This window comes from Lolium perenne, chromosome 4 (genome assembly GCF_019359855.2).
Source record: "Lolium perenne isolate Kyuss_39 chromosome 4, Kyuss_2.0, whole genome shotgun sequence".
Lineage (NCBI taxonomy): Eukaryota > Viridiplantae > Streptophyta > Magnoliopsida > Poales > Poaceae > Lolium > Lolium perenne.
Window position 1 is genome coordinate 252,620,715 of NC_067247.2, and position 15,759 is coordinate 252,636,473.

Consider the following 15,759-nt stretch of genomic DNA (forward strand, 5'->3'; position numbering starts at 1 on the left):
CTGCAGAGTGTAAAGAACCGTGACCTGTCACTCCCTGTTCCGGGATATGGAACTGCGAACACGGCCGGAAAGGAGCTCCATGAAGTTCTAGTAAACCGGTGAAGGCTGACGGACATAGTTCTTCTGAATAAAAGCAACCTTTTGAAGAAATGATTATGAAAACCTGCATTGGTATTAGACTCTCTGGTCTAATGCCGTAGCTAGTGCATTAAACACCTCTTTCCTATAATGAACTTGTTGAGTACGCTCGTACTCATCCCACTCTTAAATCCCCTGCTTAGATATGGAAGCATCGAAGGAGGATATCAGTTGGAATTACTAATAGTCCACGATTTAATTATTTGTAACAAAAGTTTGTGAACAAATAAAAATCTTGTCAGCCAAATAGCTAGATCTATAATCATTTAGTTGAATGATTCACATTGGATGTCCACAATTGAGTGGATACACCACAAACATTCTTCACAAAACCTTAGAAGAAGTAAAACCCATAAGTTAGAATCAGACCAATATTCCAACCATAAGTCCAATAGTTGGAATAAAAGGAGTTGAAGACCATAAGAAAACTTTAAGGGGTAGAGTAAAGATTGAGTTAGATATACAATAACTCAATACTTTAAGCTTGATAGAAACAAAAGGTCTGAACTGAGAGGAAGTTCGATCTTATTTTCATAAGATTATTGAACACTACTTTCAAACTGATGTCAGACCAGAAGCCGAGGTTTATACCTCGAGGAAGTAAGAAGTGGACTATAACTTGAGAAAGTGAGTAAGATTTACTCAAAAGTACGGAAGCTCAAGTAAGTCATGGATAAGAAGTTGAATTAAGGTGATATCAGAGACCTAATAAAGCTCAAGGAGGCCAAAGACTGAAGTAGATTGACCATACCAAAACTAAAGTCTATTTGAAAGATTCCTTTCATGGAACCTAAATAACCAACAATAGTTATAGGTATCAACTATAAACCATGATTGGATGGACTAAATGAGTCTAATCCATTCTTAGAGAAATAAACCATCAAGACCATTTCCATGTTAAGTACCTTACTTAGTACCATTATTGCAGTTTTGGTAGTAAGAGAAAACAAAGACCTATTTTATCAAATGGGAGAATGTTATCCAATTAGTCCTCAATTAAGACTAGTAGCACCAGAAAAAGTCCCATCATTGATTCTTCAATGAGAAAGGAAACAAGACTATAGGGTTGAAAGAAATCAAATAATTAAAAGCCATGGCTCAGAGACAGGTATTATTAGATTCTAGAGTAAAATCATAGAACTGGAGTAAGAAACTAATGCTCAAAGTCAAACACTAATGGATTCCAGGAAGAATCTGGACAAGGGATATATTCAATTATATCCAGTGAGATCACTACGGAGTTTGAGAAAAGATGCAGTCTGCACAAGTCAGATCCACACTCCGAAACGTGAGAGATATCAAACTTCGAGGACGAAGTTTAGTTTAAGGGGTAGAGACTGTAATATCCCAGGTAATGGGGTTACAAAAATAGAGGAAACAGATGTGTGCATTGCATTCATGCATAGAAAATCTGGGGAATTTTCGCGCTTTAAAGTAAAACAGTCACAGTAACTGAAGTTTCACTTGACCTTGGTGGAATAGAAGTAGCTCATCAAGTCAAGCGCTATAAACCTCAATGTGACTTTGCTAAAACCTTGTTTTGGGTAGATATGATTTGATCTAAGGGGTTAGATCAAATGGAACTAATAATCAACACAACAATACCTTACTCAATGATCAACTACTTGATCTTATAAAAGATCATAATAAGGTAATCCTTGTTATAACATATGAACATCCATTTGATTGGAAATCAAGTAACAATAATTGGAGAAACTATTCTTCACTTATCTTCTCCATGTCTTAAACTAATCCATGCACTTATCATAAAACCTATGATATTCATTCTACCTTAATCTTGGAAACAAGACAAGGAGATCAACTCTCAAAATATATATCCTTTCCTATTCTATATTATTATACATCAAACCTAGAGAGGTGAGTTCTATAATATTTATTAGAGAAGCAATGACAACCTTGAGCTAAACCTTGGATATACATCCATGCATTTAAATCATCATCTTTAAGAGAAACCCTAGGATGTTAATCAAAACAATCCCTAGAGAGAGAAACCAATTATGTTAAACATAGATTTTGATGATCACATCAATCTCTATGGAGCCTAACCTCAGGTTAGTATTAAAGTCCTTCCCAAATGAGAGAGAACTATCCATATGTCCTGATGATAAAATCATCATTGTTTAAGAAGAACCCTAACAGAATATCTCAGACATTCTCCTGGGATATAATCCATTGAGACAACCATGACCATGTCCACCTAAGGAATTATAAGAGAAGTACTATACCTTAGTTGATCAAGACAATACTTGATCATGGAAATGAGAAACCTATTTAATGAGAGATACATTAGGAATCCAAACATTGATCATTATAAATTGAGTGATGATCATAAACCCTAAGAACTTGAGGTAGACTTATTAAGAACAAGTTGATCATACCTAATCCATGATCATGTTCATGAGGTATGTGAGGATAAGTTAAACCCTAATAGGATAAGTAGATCTCATTCCCCACATGAAATCATAGGGTGATAGCTAGTAAGCAACCATAGGATTATATCCTAACCTTAACTTGTGATTCACCTGGTGATCATAAGTAGAATTCTACCACATCCACATTCCCCTTATGCTTCACCTAAGAAACATAAGAAAACCTCAGAGTAAAACTCCATACTTAATATGGTGAGAAACCACCTATTCATATGACCAAAGTTAACTATAAAAAGAACTACAATCAATATAGTTACTTTAATGATAAGTTGGGGATACTAATAGAAGTTAATAGGAAGAAGATAAAACTAAGTCTCAAGTCCTTAGTAACTATAGGAGCACATGATAGATTAAGCAAATAACCAATTTATCATGCACTGGGGAGAGTAAACTTTAGCCAATGCAATATGGGTCACCTCATTCATACAAACTAAAATTATATCTCAACCCTAGTTATAGTATCACTATGGTGATTACCATATAAACCTAGACCCTAATTGAGAATTAAAACAATGGCCATTAGGTAAATATCACTAGAACCCTAGTGTGGCATATTAATAAAATCTTATGCTTCAATTATTAAACCTGAGAAAAACCATTGTGATACATCTTATAATTAAAACCATAAGGGTAATTATCAACCACTTATCTATTTAATTAAGACCCAACCTTGAGGAGAGTAATACCTACTCCAAGTAATTCAAGGTGTTATTAAATATAATCCTAGTGCCACCTTCGAGGTATGGTTATAATAAAACTTACAAGACCCTAACAAGCAAGTGCTCACATCAAATGCAAGTGACCAATTCCCTAAACTCAAACCAAATTTTAATACAACCTTTGAAATACTTTGAGTTAAAAGTATCAACTATAATAATCCAAATATTTGATTCACAAGAAAAATGGAAATTATAATGAGAGCACAAAATCATGATTAATTAAAAATTGCAAGAGAAAGTTCATACATAAAGATTAAATGATCATTCTAGAACAATTCAGTATGAAAATGATCTTCTTATTAGTCCTCAGTAATTTCCAATTGACAATCACCTACAAAATAAAAAGATGCAAATTTGAATTGAAAACAGAATTCAAAAATAGAAATACAAAACAGAAAATGAATAAAAGTGAAAAAGAAGAAAAACCTCACTGGACTTACCTGTTTGCCGCAGCCCACGTGGCAGCCCACCAAGCAGCCCGGCAGCCTCGGCCAAGATGCCCGTCGCGGCTCAAAGATACCGTTTCGCGTGGATAAAGACGAGGAGACGTCGTCGTCTTCGTCTCCTCCACAGGACGCGCGGGAGATCGCCACCGCGATGGCCAGGGCCACGTCCCGCGGTCGTCGCCGCTATTGCTGACCGCCAGCACACGCCGTCGACCCTATAAAGCACCGCGGAAGCCTTAATTTCTCCTCTTTCGTCTCGGCACCGCCGAATCCCGAAACCCTAGCAAACCCTGTCTCCGGCCATCGCCGTCGATGGAGACCTCCCTGTGCCAAGCCGTGACCACCCACGTTACCGCCGTACTCGACATGATCAAGGTGCAAAGGAATTGAGCCGGGGCAACCTATATCCCCGCCGATGAGTTCATCTTCCCCGACACCGGCGCCGATGATTTCCGGCGATACCGACCCTCATTCGCCTCGCCGCCAAGCGCTACGTGCTCCCGGTGAGCTCTCGCATCTCTCAAAGACCCTCGGCCCGCTTAATTACGTCCTAAATCATCGTCTCACCGTGAACCTGCAAGCTCCGCCGCTTCACCTCGCCGGCGACTATGCTCCGATGACCTTTAGGTAGCGGCGCTAGGATCAGTAGGTTCCCCGTGACGTGCGGTTTCGATAGAGACCCCTTGCCCGTCCAAGCATGCCCAGGATCGGCGGCGCCGTCGTGGATTTCCGCCGGCAGTGACCACCCTGGACATGAACTCTATTTGGACTTAGTCCACGCCAACGTGGCGTCCGACGTGGCCATTGGCCCACCGGTCAGTGCCCTGCGGGTAGTCTGGCCGGGTGCAAATAACATTTCCTTTGTTTTATTTCAAACCAATTATTGCTGAAACTTTGATAAAATTGTAGAAAATCCAATATAGCTCAGAAAAATAAATATAAGATATCAAAATTCTTAAAAAGATAAATCCTATCCAATAAAAATATAAAATGAAATTTTTATTTTTAATAAAAATTCAATTATTTAATACTTGTTATTTAAGCCTTTAATTATAATTCTAAATTCAATCAAAATTCAATAAATAGTAAAAAATTTGCAAAAGTAAATAAAAACCAGTAAATAAATAAAGAAAACATTAAAACTAATTTTCTTTATTTGTTATTTTGTTAAATCCTTATTAGAAGGATTTAAACCCTAATTAATAATTACCTTAAATATTAAATGCAATAAAAATAATAAAATGCCAAATCCAATCTTAATTTTATTTCAAAAATATTAATAACTTCAACCTTAAAGTGAAGTTATTAATTCAAGAATTTTAGGGTATTTAGACAACCCTAATTTCATAAGTAATAGAACCATGAACTCATCATTTCATGTGAAACCCAAAACCCTAATTCAATTAGGAACCCCAAATTCACTACTTCATATGAACCCTAAAATTGTTTCCAAACCTAAAACCCTAAGTAACATGTGATCATGTTACTTCATTAGTAACCATAGATTCATATTTAGCAACTAAATGCTTGTTCAAAGGCACATAACATATGGGAACCCTATCACTACTAATTAGCCTCCCATGTGTTCATCTTAATCAAACCTAGTTCCTATCACAAGGATCTCATCCTTAATTAACCTTAACTAACATCACACCATTGTGATGAACTCCAATAGCATCTATACCCAATATTTATCATTATATCCCTTACACACTAAACCCTATTAGTGTGAGATAATAATTAAACATCCTATTTAGGAAACCACCATTTCTTACTTAGTGAATTAAATCGGAAACCTAAACAACCTCAACCTAATTGATATACTTCTTATTAGTTAAGAAGTATGTTCTTCAAAAGTTATTCTTTTGAAGAAAATAAAGAATCATCACCAACCCTGATTATAAGAACCTATAAACCCTAGCTAGCAATCACCAAATGAGATGAATCAACCTTGATAGCAACTATTAGTAAATAAAATGTTCAGGCTTAATTCAACAATCAAGCCTAGTTGCTTTGATGAATCCAACTATGTTGTGATCCATCTAATACTTACTCCAGAAACTAACTGAAACCATAGTCAACCATAGAACCCCCTCAACCTAATTATCATACTTGTTCTTTATTAAAGAACATGTTCTTCAAAAGTTATTCTTTTAAAGTATATGATAATTAATCATTAACCATGCCATATAGTACTAAAACTGACCACTGTTCTTTACTTGTTAACATTATGCCAATTATCATTCTTTGTGTGCTCAATTGATTATTATGCTTTATTATCTACCTGTTTATAATACCAAGTAAATCACACCTGAATAAGAACCTTGTATGTGAATCACTCTAAAAGTGCAACACACCCTAAACCAATCATTCCAACTCACTGATCCTAAAACATCGGGATTAGGTCACGCTTAGAGCGATTGCATCTCATACTTATGCATTATTGCATCCTTGCCAATCTTTTAAACATCGTCCTTACCGGACGATGATGCTATTTCAGAATTTGGAGTTATTGCGTATCGAAGACCTTGTCTGCATAATCTTGCAGCCAAGAAAGGCAAGTTCATCACTTGCTCATGTCATTTGATTATTTCTATCAAATTACTTGCAAAGTATTATGGTTATCACTATTGCATAAAAATCAAAACCACTACTTTCATAACTATGAATATGACTATGTGGTGGGCAATGGAACCATGGATTATGTTGATATGGTGGAGGTTCCATTGCACGGGCTTATATCCATCTAGGATTAAACAACAAATGTCGCCAGTGATTCTTGTGCCGTAATACCCGTGTTAACCATAAGATCCGGAGTGGGACGGAGTAGTCAAAAGTGTTTCCACCTCTCGTTCATCAACGGATGCGCTTTACCGTAGACACTTGTATCTATCAGGGCAAGCGGTTGGCTGGGGAAGCCTTAAGTCCCCACGGCATAGTCCGTAGACACTTGTCGCTCAAGTGCAAGCGGTTGGCTGGGGAAGCCTTAAGTTCCCACGGTATTGCGGTCTATGAGGGATTGTAAGGTGTCCGGAACGGTCTATCCATGATGATAGGGGAAGGCATATGAATGCCCGGAACGGTCTCATCATGGATATAGGGGAGGACAATCTTACAAAAGGGTGGGTGTTCGAGGTAGCGGAGGAACATGATTGGCTAGACCTTATACCGGGCCTCACACCATAGGAAGTGTGGACGGGGAAATTGCCCGGTTGGCACCAAGGTTAAGATCTCTTATGGGTAAAGCAACACACCTCTGCAGAGTGTAAAGAACCATGACCTGTCACTCCCTGTTCCGGGATATGGAACTGCGAACGCGGCCGGAAAGGAGCTCCATGAAGTTCTAGTAAACCGGTGAAGGCTGACGGACATAGTTCTTCTGAATAAAAGCAACCTTTTGAAGAAATGGTTATGAAAACTTGCATTGGTATTAGACTTTCTGGTCTAATGCTGTAGCTAGTGCATTAAACACCTCTTTCCTATAATGAACTTGTTGAGTACGCTCGTACTCATCCCACTCTTAAATCCCCTGCTTAGATATGGAGGCATCAAAGGAGGACCTACAGTGCAACTCGAAGGCCGAGAAGTCAACAACTACTTCATGAGACAGGACCCTGTCAGAAGAGTCAGATACCACATACATCAAGGAGAAAACCTAGTTTAGCTATAGAAGGGAACTAGCTTCCTAAATCTAGCTCCTATTTATCTAGAATCTTTTCATAGCCACAGTAGCTAGTTAAATACTCTACAAATAGAGTTCGTGATAAGACTAGACTACGAGTCGTTCTTCTGGAGTTTATTTGCAGTTTTACCTCATTGTAAAGTAGGAGGCTGTGATGATCTTATGTAACAGAGTCTGTGTTGTAATTCTATAGACATACCTTGGACCCGCATATGTTTCTGTTGTACCACTCTGAGCGATATAATACTAGTGGAACGGTGTTTCATTGGTGTTATATCAGACTTGCATACTACACCATGCAGTGGTATGCCGGGTCACCACACCCGAAGGGTAATGCCCACGTCAGCGTGAGTAGTTCATCCTTGGACTATGGGTCCATAGCAATAGCTAGATGGTTGTCTTCTCCTCTTGTGCTATCATGTTTAGATCTTGTGAGCTGCCTATCATGATCAAGATCATCTTATTGTAATGCTACATGTTGTGTTTGTTGGGATCCGATGAATAAGGAATACTATGTCAAGTTGATTATTGATCTATCATATATGTGTTGTTTATGATCTTGCATGCTCTCCGTTGCTAGTAGAGGCTCTGGCCAAGTTGATACTTGTGACTCCAAGATGGAGTATTTATGCTCGATAGTGGGTTCATGCCTCCATTGAATCTGGGACAGTGACAGAAAGTTTTAAGGTTATGGATGTGCTGTTGCCACTAAGGATAAAACAACAATGCTTTGTCTAAGGATATTTGTCTTGTTTACATTACGCATAGTACTTAATGCAATTGTCCGTTGTTTGCAACTTAATACTGGAAGGGGTGCGGATGCTAACCCGAAGGTGGACTTTTTAGGCATAGATGCATGCTGGATAGCGGTCTATGTTCTTTGTCGTAATGCCCTAAGTAAATCTCATATTAGTCATCATGATATGTATGTGCATTGTTATGCCCTCTATATTTGTCAATTGCCCAACTGTAATTTGTTCACCCAACATGCTATTTCTTATTGGAGAGACACCACTAGTGAACTGTGGACCCCGGTCCATTCTTTTACATCTGAAATACAATCTACTGCAAACATTGTTCTCTGCTGTTCTTTGCAAACAAACATCATTCTCCACACCATACGTTTAATCCTTTGTTTACAGCAAGCCGGTGAGATTGAAAACCTCACTGTTAAGTTGGGGCAAAGTATTTTGATTGTGTTGTGCAGGTTCCACGCTGGCGCCGGAATCCCTGGTGTTGCGCCGCACTACACTCCTCCACCAACAACCTTCACGTGGCCTTTATCTCCTACTAGTTCGATAACCTTGGTTTCTTACTGAGGGAAAACTTGCTGTTGTACACATCACACCTTCCTCTTGGGGTTCCCAATGGACGTGTGCTTCACGCGTTATCAGCTATCATTAGCAAAAAGAAGATGGTTCACCGTCGGAGCCGACGGTGCCACTTGAATCCCTTGAAGATCAGATGATTCACTCCTTGATTTTAACAGGCTTGATAAGCCCTCTGCTGCTATCAAAAACAAATAGGGGGAGATAGGGTCTCCCTGTCGCAATCCTCGGGAAGGCTTAAATTGTTCCATCTGCTCCCCATTGAAAAGAACTGAGAAAGAAACCGTAGTAACCAGTCTCATAATCATATCCACCCATCGGCGGTGGAAGCCAAGCTTCACCATAATCGCTTGTAGATAATTCCACTCCACCCGGTCATACGCCTTGCGCATATCAAGCTTAAGTGCACAACACCGATTCTTTAAAGCCTTGTTTCTCTTCATAAAATGAAGGCATACGCTGCAATGATGTTGTCCGTAATCATCTTCCCAGGCACAAAAGCTGATTGTTCGCGAGAAATAATCTCCGGGAGTATCTCCTTTAATCGATTAGGACACGAAGTAATCGGTCTAAATTGTGCCAAATCCTCTAGACTCGCCGCTTTTGTTATCAAAACTATGAAGGTCTGGTTGATTATAGCCATATCATCCTCCCCACGCAGGACACGAAGTACTGCCATAGTAACCTCTTCTCCACACACCTCCCAATGCTTCTGGAAAAAGTGGGCGGGGAAACCATCTGGCCCCGGTGCTTTCGTGGGGAACATTTGAAATAACGCCACCTTAACCTCCTTCTCACAGAAAGGAGAAAGTAGCTTATCATTCATCTCATGTGACACTGTAGTGGGAACTACATTGAGCACACGATCCATATTGGTGACTCCCTCCGACCGATATAGATTTTGGTAGAAACTCGAAGCTAGTCTCCCCATTTCTTGCTCATTTTCAGTCGTCGTTCCATCCGAGCGCAGTAGCTTGGCTATCTTGTTTTTCTTCCGTCTACTACTAGCTCGTAAGTGAAAAAATCTAGTGTTTTTATCTCCTTCACGTAACCACTGGACGCGTGATCTCTGTCGCCACATGACCTCCTCTCGATTATAAAGCTCGATCAGTTTGTCCACAACCTTGGACTCTGCATGTGATGGTCCCGCACGCAAAGGATCAGCCCTCAACCTGGTGAGCTCTCCTTTTAATTTTGCTATCTCTCTCCGTACATGGCCGAAAGTACCTCTTCCCCAGCTATCAAGTGAACCCGATAGCGTCGTCAATTTCTCCTGGACCTCTTGCAAGTTTGTTGCCTTGCCCTTCTCGTGCCAGGAGTCCGAAAGAACAGACGAAAATTGATCATGAGATTCCCACATTAGTTCATACCGAAATAACTTCTTTCCCTTCGCCTGTTTGTGCTGCATATCCTGACGCCAAACTAGTAGAATCGGACAATGATCTGATGCCGCTGCAGTTTTGTGGTGCAGCTCAGCTAGCGGGAACCGAGCACTCCAGCTTGTAGTTGCCAGCGCACGGTCGAGGCGCACCCTGCAGTACCCTCCTCCTACCACGCGCTTCTCGAAAGTCCATGCATTACCAATGAAACCAAGATCCTGGAATTCACACACATCGACCATGTTGCGGAACCCGCCCATCTGTGCATGGCTTCTCTCTTGTACTCCCATATGCTCGTGGCTGTGAAGAACCTCGTTGAAGTCTCCCATACAGAGCCATGGTAAAGGCGTTGATGCCTTGATGAACTTGAGCATCTCCCAAGTCTTGCGACGCTCAGCCACTTGCGCCTCCTCATACACGCATGTAAATCACCAAGGCTCACAACCAACCTCAGTAATGATTGTGTCAATGTGATACTGCGAATATGGTAAAATCTCCACCAGGACATTGTTCTTCCAGAAAATACCTAAGCCGCCGCTGCGGCCCGAGCTGCTGACAGCAAAAGCATTATCATATCGTAGACTTGCAGCTAGTCTTTCAACCCGAGTTTTGTGAATCTGTGTTTCCACTACACATAACACGGTAGGGGCATATAACCTCGCTAGATCGCGAAGCTCTCTTTCAGTCACGGGATTGCCGAGCCCGCGACTATTCCACAGTAGAGCACTCATCACGCTTGGCAGTCCCCCACAATGGGGGCTGCCTCCTCCTATTTCTTCCTCTTCAACAGCTCCTGATCATCATCAACCCTCCCCGGTTGACCACTTCTCACCTTGAACCTCACGATCATTGCTGTCCCAACTCCGTCTATCCGCGCCGTGCAAGATCCAGCCCCCAAACCCCAATCTTCCAAGGCCCCAAGTAGTGGCCGAGTCAATGGGGAGGCGACGGGAGTCACACTGGCTTTGGAAGACGTCGGAAAAACCTTCGGTGGCGTTGAACGCCGCCGGGGTCGCCAGACCCTAGGAAACCTAGGTATTAAAGCTCTAGAGGTGGTGTCCCATCTATCAATCCCAGCATGCACTAGTGCAACCGGCATGGTAATTTGCTTTGGGCTGTCTCACATGGGCCTTGTCGGCGGGCCATGCATATTTGCATTAGTGGTTGCCTCGACCCAGCTTGGAGATCCACGACGAGCACGCTCATTGGATCCAAGAGATAGCCGCCTCCGCGGAACTTAATAAATAGCTAGATTTTTTATGGTTCAGACTCGGATTTTAATTAGATTAAAAGTTAGCCATTGCTGCAACTCTCGTGTACTTCTTTTGAGGCCAACGCCCAGAACAAGACCGACTATTCGGAATTCCACCATATTCAATAAAGATTTCATCTTTCATCCGTAATATTCTGATTGCAATATTAGTTCCTAATTGTTCTTGATTTCAGGTAGGAATTAAGACCCTCGCTGGTCAGGCTGATCGCGCATCCGCAAGATCAGTAACTCCCGGAGATTGTCCTAGCGATTCCATTGGCGCACGAGCTTTGCACGTGTAGTCGGATCGTCAAGTACGAACTCCACAAACAAATCGATATATCTTCATCTCATCGAAGGATCGGATACCTTTGCCCTATCACCGTGACTTAGTTGTGATCCGGATCTGCATGTGAGCCAATGTTCAAGTATCTCTTGTGCTAGGGTCTTCCTAAAGCCTGAAGGAGGCATTTTATACAACAATGACAAGAGATTCCCGAATCCCAAACAACCCAATATATGGTTGGTGTAGAGGCCAGGTCCTAGTCCATGTAGATAGTTGTTTGCATGCGTGATCTGGTTGACACCGAGGCGGTAGAGCGTGCCGATGGATTCGTCAACGAAGTTGAGCTTGCCAAAACTATTCATTTGTCTTGGGAAATCTGTGGTGCCGCCGATGGTGATGACAAGGTTGGCCATCTGATCATGTTGAAGTAGATCGGAATACCCTATCCCCTACCTGGTGCGCCAACTGTTGTGGTGTTTTTTGTTAGAATATTTGTTCTTTGGCGGGGGCACACACTCGACAAGATTAGATGGTAGCACACTAGAGACACAAGTTTATACAGGTTCAGGTCATGGAAAACACCGTATGAAAAAACTTTACTTCCTATTTGTGGCAAGTGGATGATCTTTATAGCTCAAGGAAGAACTCATGGTGATCTCGAGTTCGCCTGTGGTGGACGATCAGAGGTGATCTATAGCTGATGACATATATTTGCATGGCTAGACCCTAGACACCTTATATACTTGATGGCCTAGTGTTGCAAGTACCGAGCTTTTTCCTATGGCAGCGATAGGGATATCCTAACAAGATACCTAATCCAATCTTGGGCCAGTTCCAAATCGTATACCATAGAATCCTCGGAGTAATATCGGGATAGATTGCACTCCAAGATGGTCGCCGAGGAGGCCCTGGATAAGAGCCCTTGGGCTAAGGAGCCCCTTGCCCAGTGGGTCCTCCTTTCTTCCTAGTGGGCCTACCAAGGGCCCATGACCTCGTCAGATATGATCAAGTTTCTCACCCGAGAGCCCCTCTTGATAGTACTACTATCTTGCCTATAACCTGGTCTCCCAACAACCACCTTGAGACTGATAAAATGGAAAACATATCAAGGTCATACGTTTTCCTTGCATATTTCACTCGAGTTAAATGATGATGGTCAAGCTTAATTTTGTCAAAATGAAACACCTTTGTTGATTGTGATGGCTTCGTGAAGTCTCGCAAATTGCTCCCTCATACTCCACTATGGACTCACTTCGTTATATCTTCATATGTCCATTACCATGAAATATATATCTTTGAGATGCTCACCTTGACCTTGCACTTTTCATACTTTAGGACGATCACTATTCGATGTCATCATATCATGAGTATCTGAATTTCTCCATAACACGAGATAACCTGACCTCATGTGGTACATTGTTGTGCTTGAGTCTTGATCACTCGATCTTCAAGAATACAACTCTTTGTATTCTACTTGATCAACCTCTACCTTTGCTCCATTCTTCATATTCTCTCCACTTTATTCTTCTTATCATATCATAGTCATCTCTTCAATCCAACGATCTTAATGCCAATACACCATGTAAATCCTTGTCTTCATAGCATAAAACCTTGAATCCAACAAATGGACTTCAAGCATCACTTACAGAAATTCATTCATAAACAATTTGACAAAATTATTAGTCCATAGGGACTGACATTAATTTCCAAAATCATACTTAGAGGTTTGTTGTATCTTCATGTACCAAACCCTAGCTAGCACCGTACCTAACCCTTCGAGCAAGCTTCTCCCAAGCCCCTCTTTCAGTTTCCTCGTGTGCTTCTATCTCTCTCTCTTCTATCATGTAACATACCTATATGGCCGCTGCTCCTTTGTGCCACTATGTGATCCAGGCCGTTCCGGCTCTGGCACCACCACCCTTAGGCTGGTTGCACGATGCTAGTTCCCGCCATTCCGGCTTTCTTTATTGTCTAGAATTATTAGTAGTGACATGTGGTATAATGGACAATGAGATGCTACTATTGCTTTTACCGGTGGCGTAGAGGCATGATGCCATGCACAAGTGAAGGTGCTTAGGCAAGTGCTTATAAAAATAAACTGAACTTTTTCTTAAACACATGTGCTTATTTGTACAGTAAAGGCAACTAGTTAGGCATCTAACACCGGTATATTTTTCTAACCACTTGTGTAAGCACAATTGTATATGCCCTAATAACTGTTACCAGCGACGCTATGGCGTAATATTCCACACCACTAATATCCATATTTGCACGCACTTGATAAACTTTTGCTTTTTTCGTACGAGTGGCAATATTATGCACTCCTCCGATTCATAATGCTTGTCATTAATATAGATGTATCTTGAAGTATATTATGTATTTCCTCCGATTCATATTACTTATCGGATGTATCTAGACTTACTTGTCATTAATATGGATATATCTAAAATTACATTATGTACTTCCTCCGATTTATATTATCATTAATATGGATGTATATAGAACCATATTATGTACTCCCTCCGATTTATATTATTTATCATTAATATGGATGGACATACCTCGTCGATATAGAAGGCGGATAATTACAAACATCCATTTCTAAGAAATATTCAGATAGAACTTCCCAAATCCATTACTAGTTTACTACAATGATTGACGTTGCCATTCTGCTCTGCACGACACGTTCAACTGACGGCAGTTTTCAACGCTCAGAGATTATAAGAAGACAAAAACGTCCCGATAAGGCTGGTTATCGAGGCAATTGTTTCGATTTGTTGTACTCCGTACGTCAAGTTGTCCAACGGACCGGAGCAGTTATGACAAACACAGCTTTTACTTGAAGGAACTAGCCTACTTCATATTTTTCAAATACTTTTCTGTTTGAGTTCTCTCCTGAATCTAATCGAACTGAAAATTTCACCCGAAATAGTAACCGGCTATATTTTACTCTGGCCAGGGAGAAAGGGAGTGGTTTCATGAAAGAAAGAAAAACGTGTCTTCTGTTGGGAACAGCACATAACCGAAGGAGTTCGTTCCGATGTTGACTTTGGCACCATCATTGTTACATGCTCAAGCAGCGGACATACAAATTGCAGCTTGCCATCTCGGCTCACAATGATATAACGGAGCTGTCACCAATCCCAGTTGTGGAGCTCAACTAAAGAAGATAGCTCCCGCCTCTCTCTTCCTTCCGGATCATTGCTCACCAATCGCTCGCCAATCCCCATGTCCCAAGTAAGTGAATTCTCCTGAACTTTCGAACTGAATTCGATTGATTCTGTATTTCTTGGTTCGTTGCATCGATCTCCTACTCATGACGAGTCCATTGGTTCCTTTTGCAGAAGATCGTGCTCAAGGTGGACATCACCTCCGACCGGTGCAAGGCCGGCGCCATGAGCAAAATCGCCGGCATAGAGGGTACGTGTGAATGATGGATGTCTGCACAAATCAAGGCTCATGTCATGTACCTGTAAAGTGTAAACTCGTGCTGCAATGCGAGCTCTGTAGCTGATGCTTTTGGTCTGTGGCGGCAGGGATCAAGTCCATAACGGTGGACGGGGACAAGGGAACGCTGACGGTGGTCGGGGACGTGGACGTGATTTGCCTGGCGAGCGTGCTGCGGAAGGCCAAGTTCCAGGCGGTGGTCGTCAGCGTCGGGCCGGCGGAGGAGAAGAAGCCCGAGCCGCCGAAGAAGCCAGAGGAACCAAAGAAGGAACCACCCAAACCTCCGCACTGCTCCTGCTCCTCCGGCCCCTGCTCCTCCGGCCCCTGCAACCCTTGCTGTCCTCCGCCGATGCCACCGTACCGCGGCGCCACCATGGTGTGCTACGATGAGGAGCCCGACAGCCCTCGTTGCATCATCATGTGATTTACCATTTGCGTTCACTCCTTTTTCTTTTCTTTGTAACATTTTTTGTGTTCTCTGTTTGTCGATGCGGTCAATTTCATATTTTCATCAACTCAGAGTATACAAATAGCCATGTTCCGCGTTCTGGCGTCCTACGAAAATAGTGTTATTAAAAGGAACTTTTCTGTAATATAATTTTTCATCAATATATACTTACATACTCATTTCA

The 15,759-nt window shown here is 41.6% G+C and overlaps 1 protein-coding gene across 1 annotated transcript; it reads left to right on the plus strand.

Moving 5' to 3' along the window:
- The first annotated feature begins 14,678 nt into the window (after positions 1–14,678).
- LOC127329953 (heavy metal-associated isoprenylated plant protein 2-like) lies at positions 14,679–15,759 on the plus strand. Its single transcript, XM_051356343.2, has 3 exons — positions 14,679–14,917; positions 15,025–15,100; positions 15,217–15,759. Exons 1-3 carry the CDS (start codon positions 14,909–14,911, stop codon positions 15,549–15,551), a joined length of 420 nt encoding a protein of 139 aa, XP_051212303.1. The 5' UTR covers positions 14,679–14,908; the 3' UTR covers positions 15,552–15,759.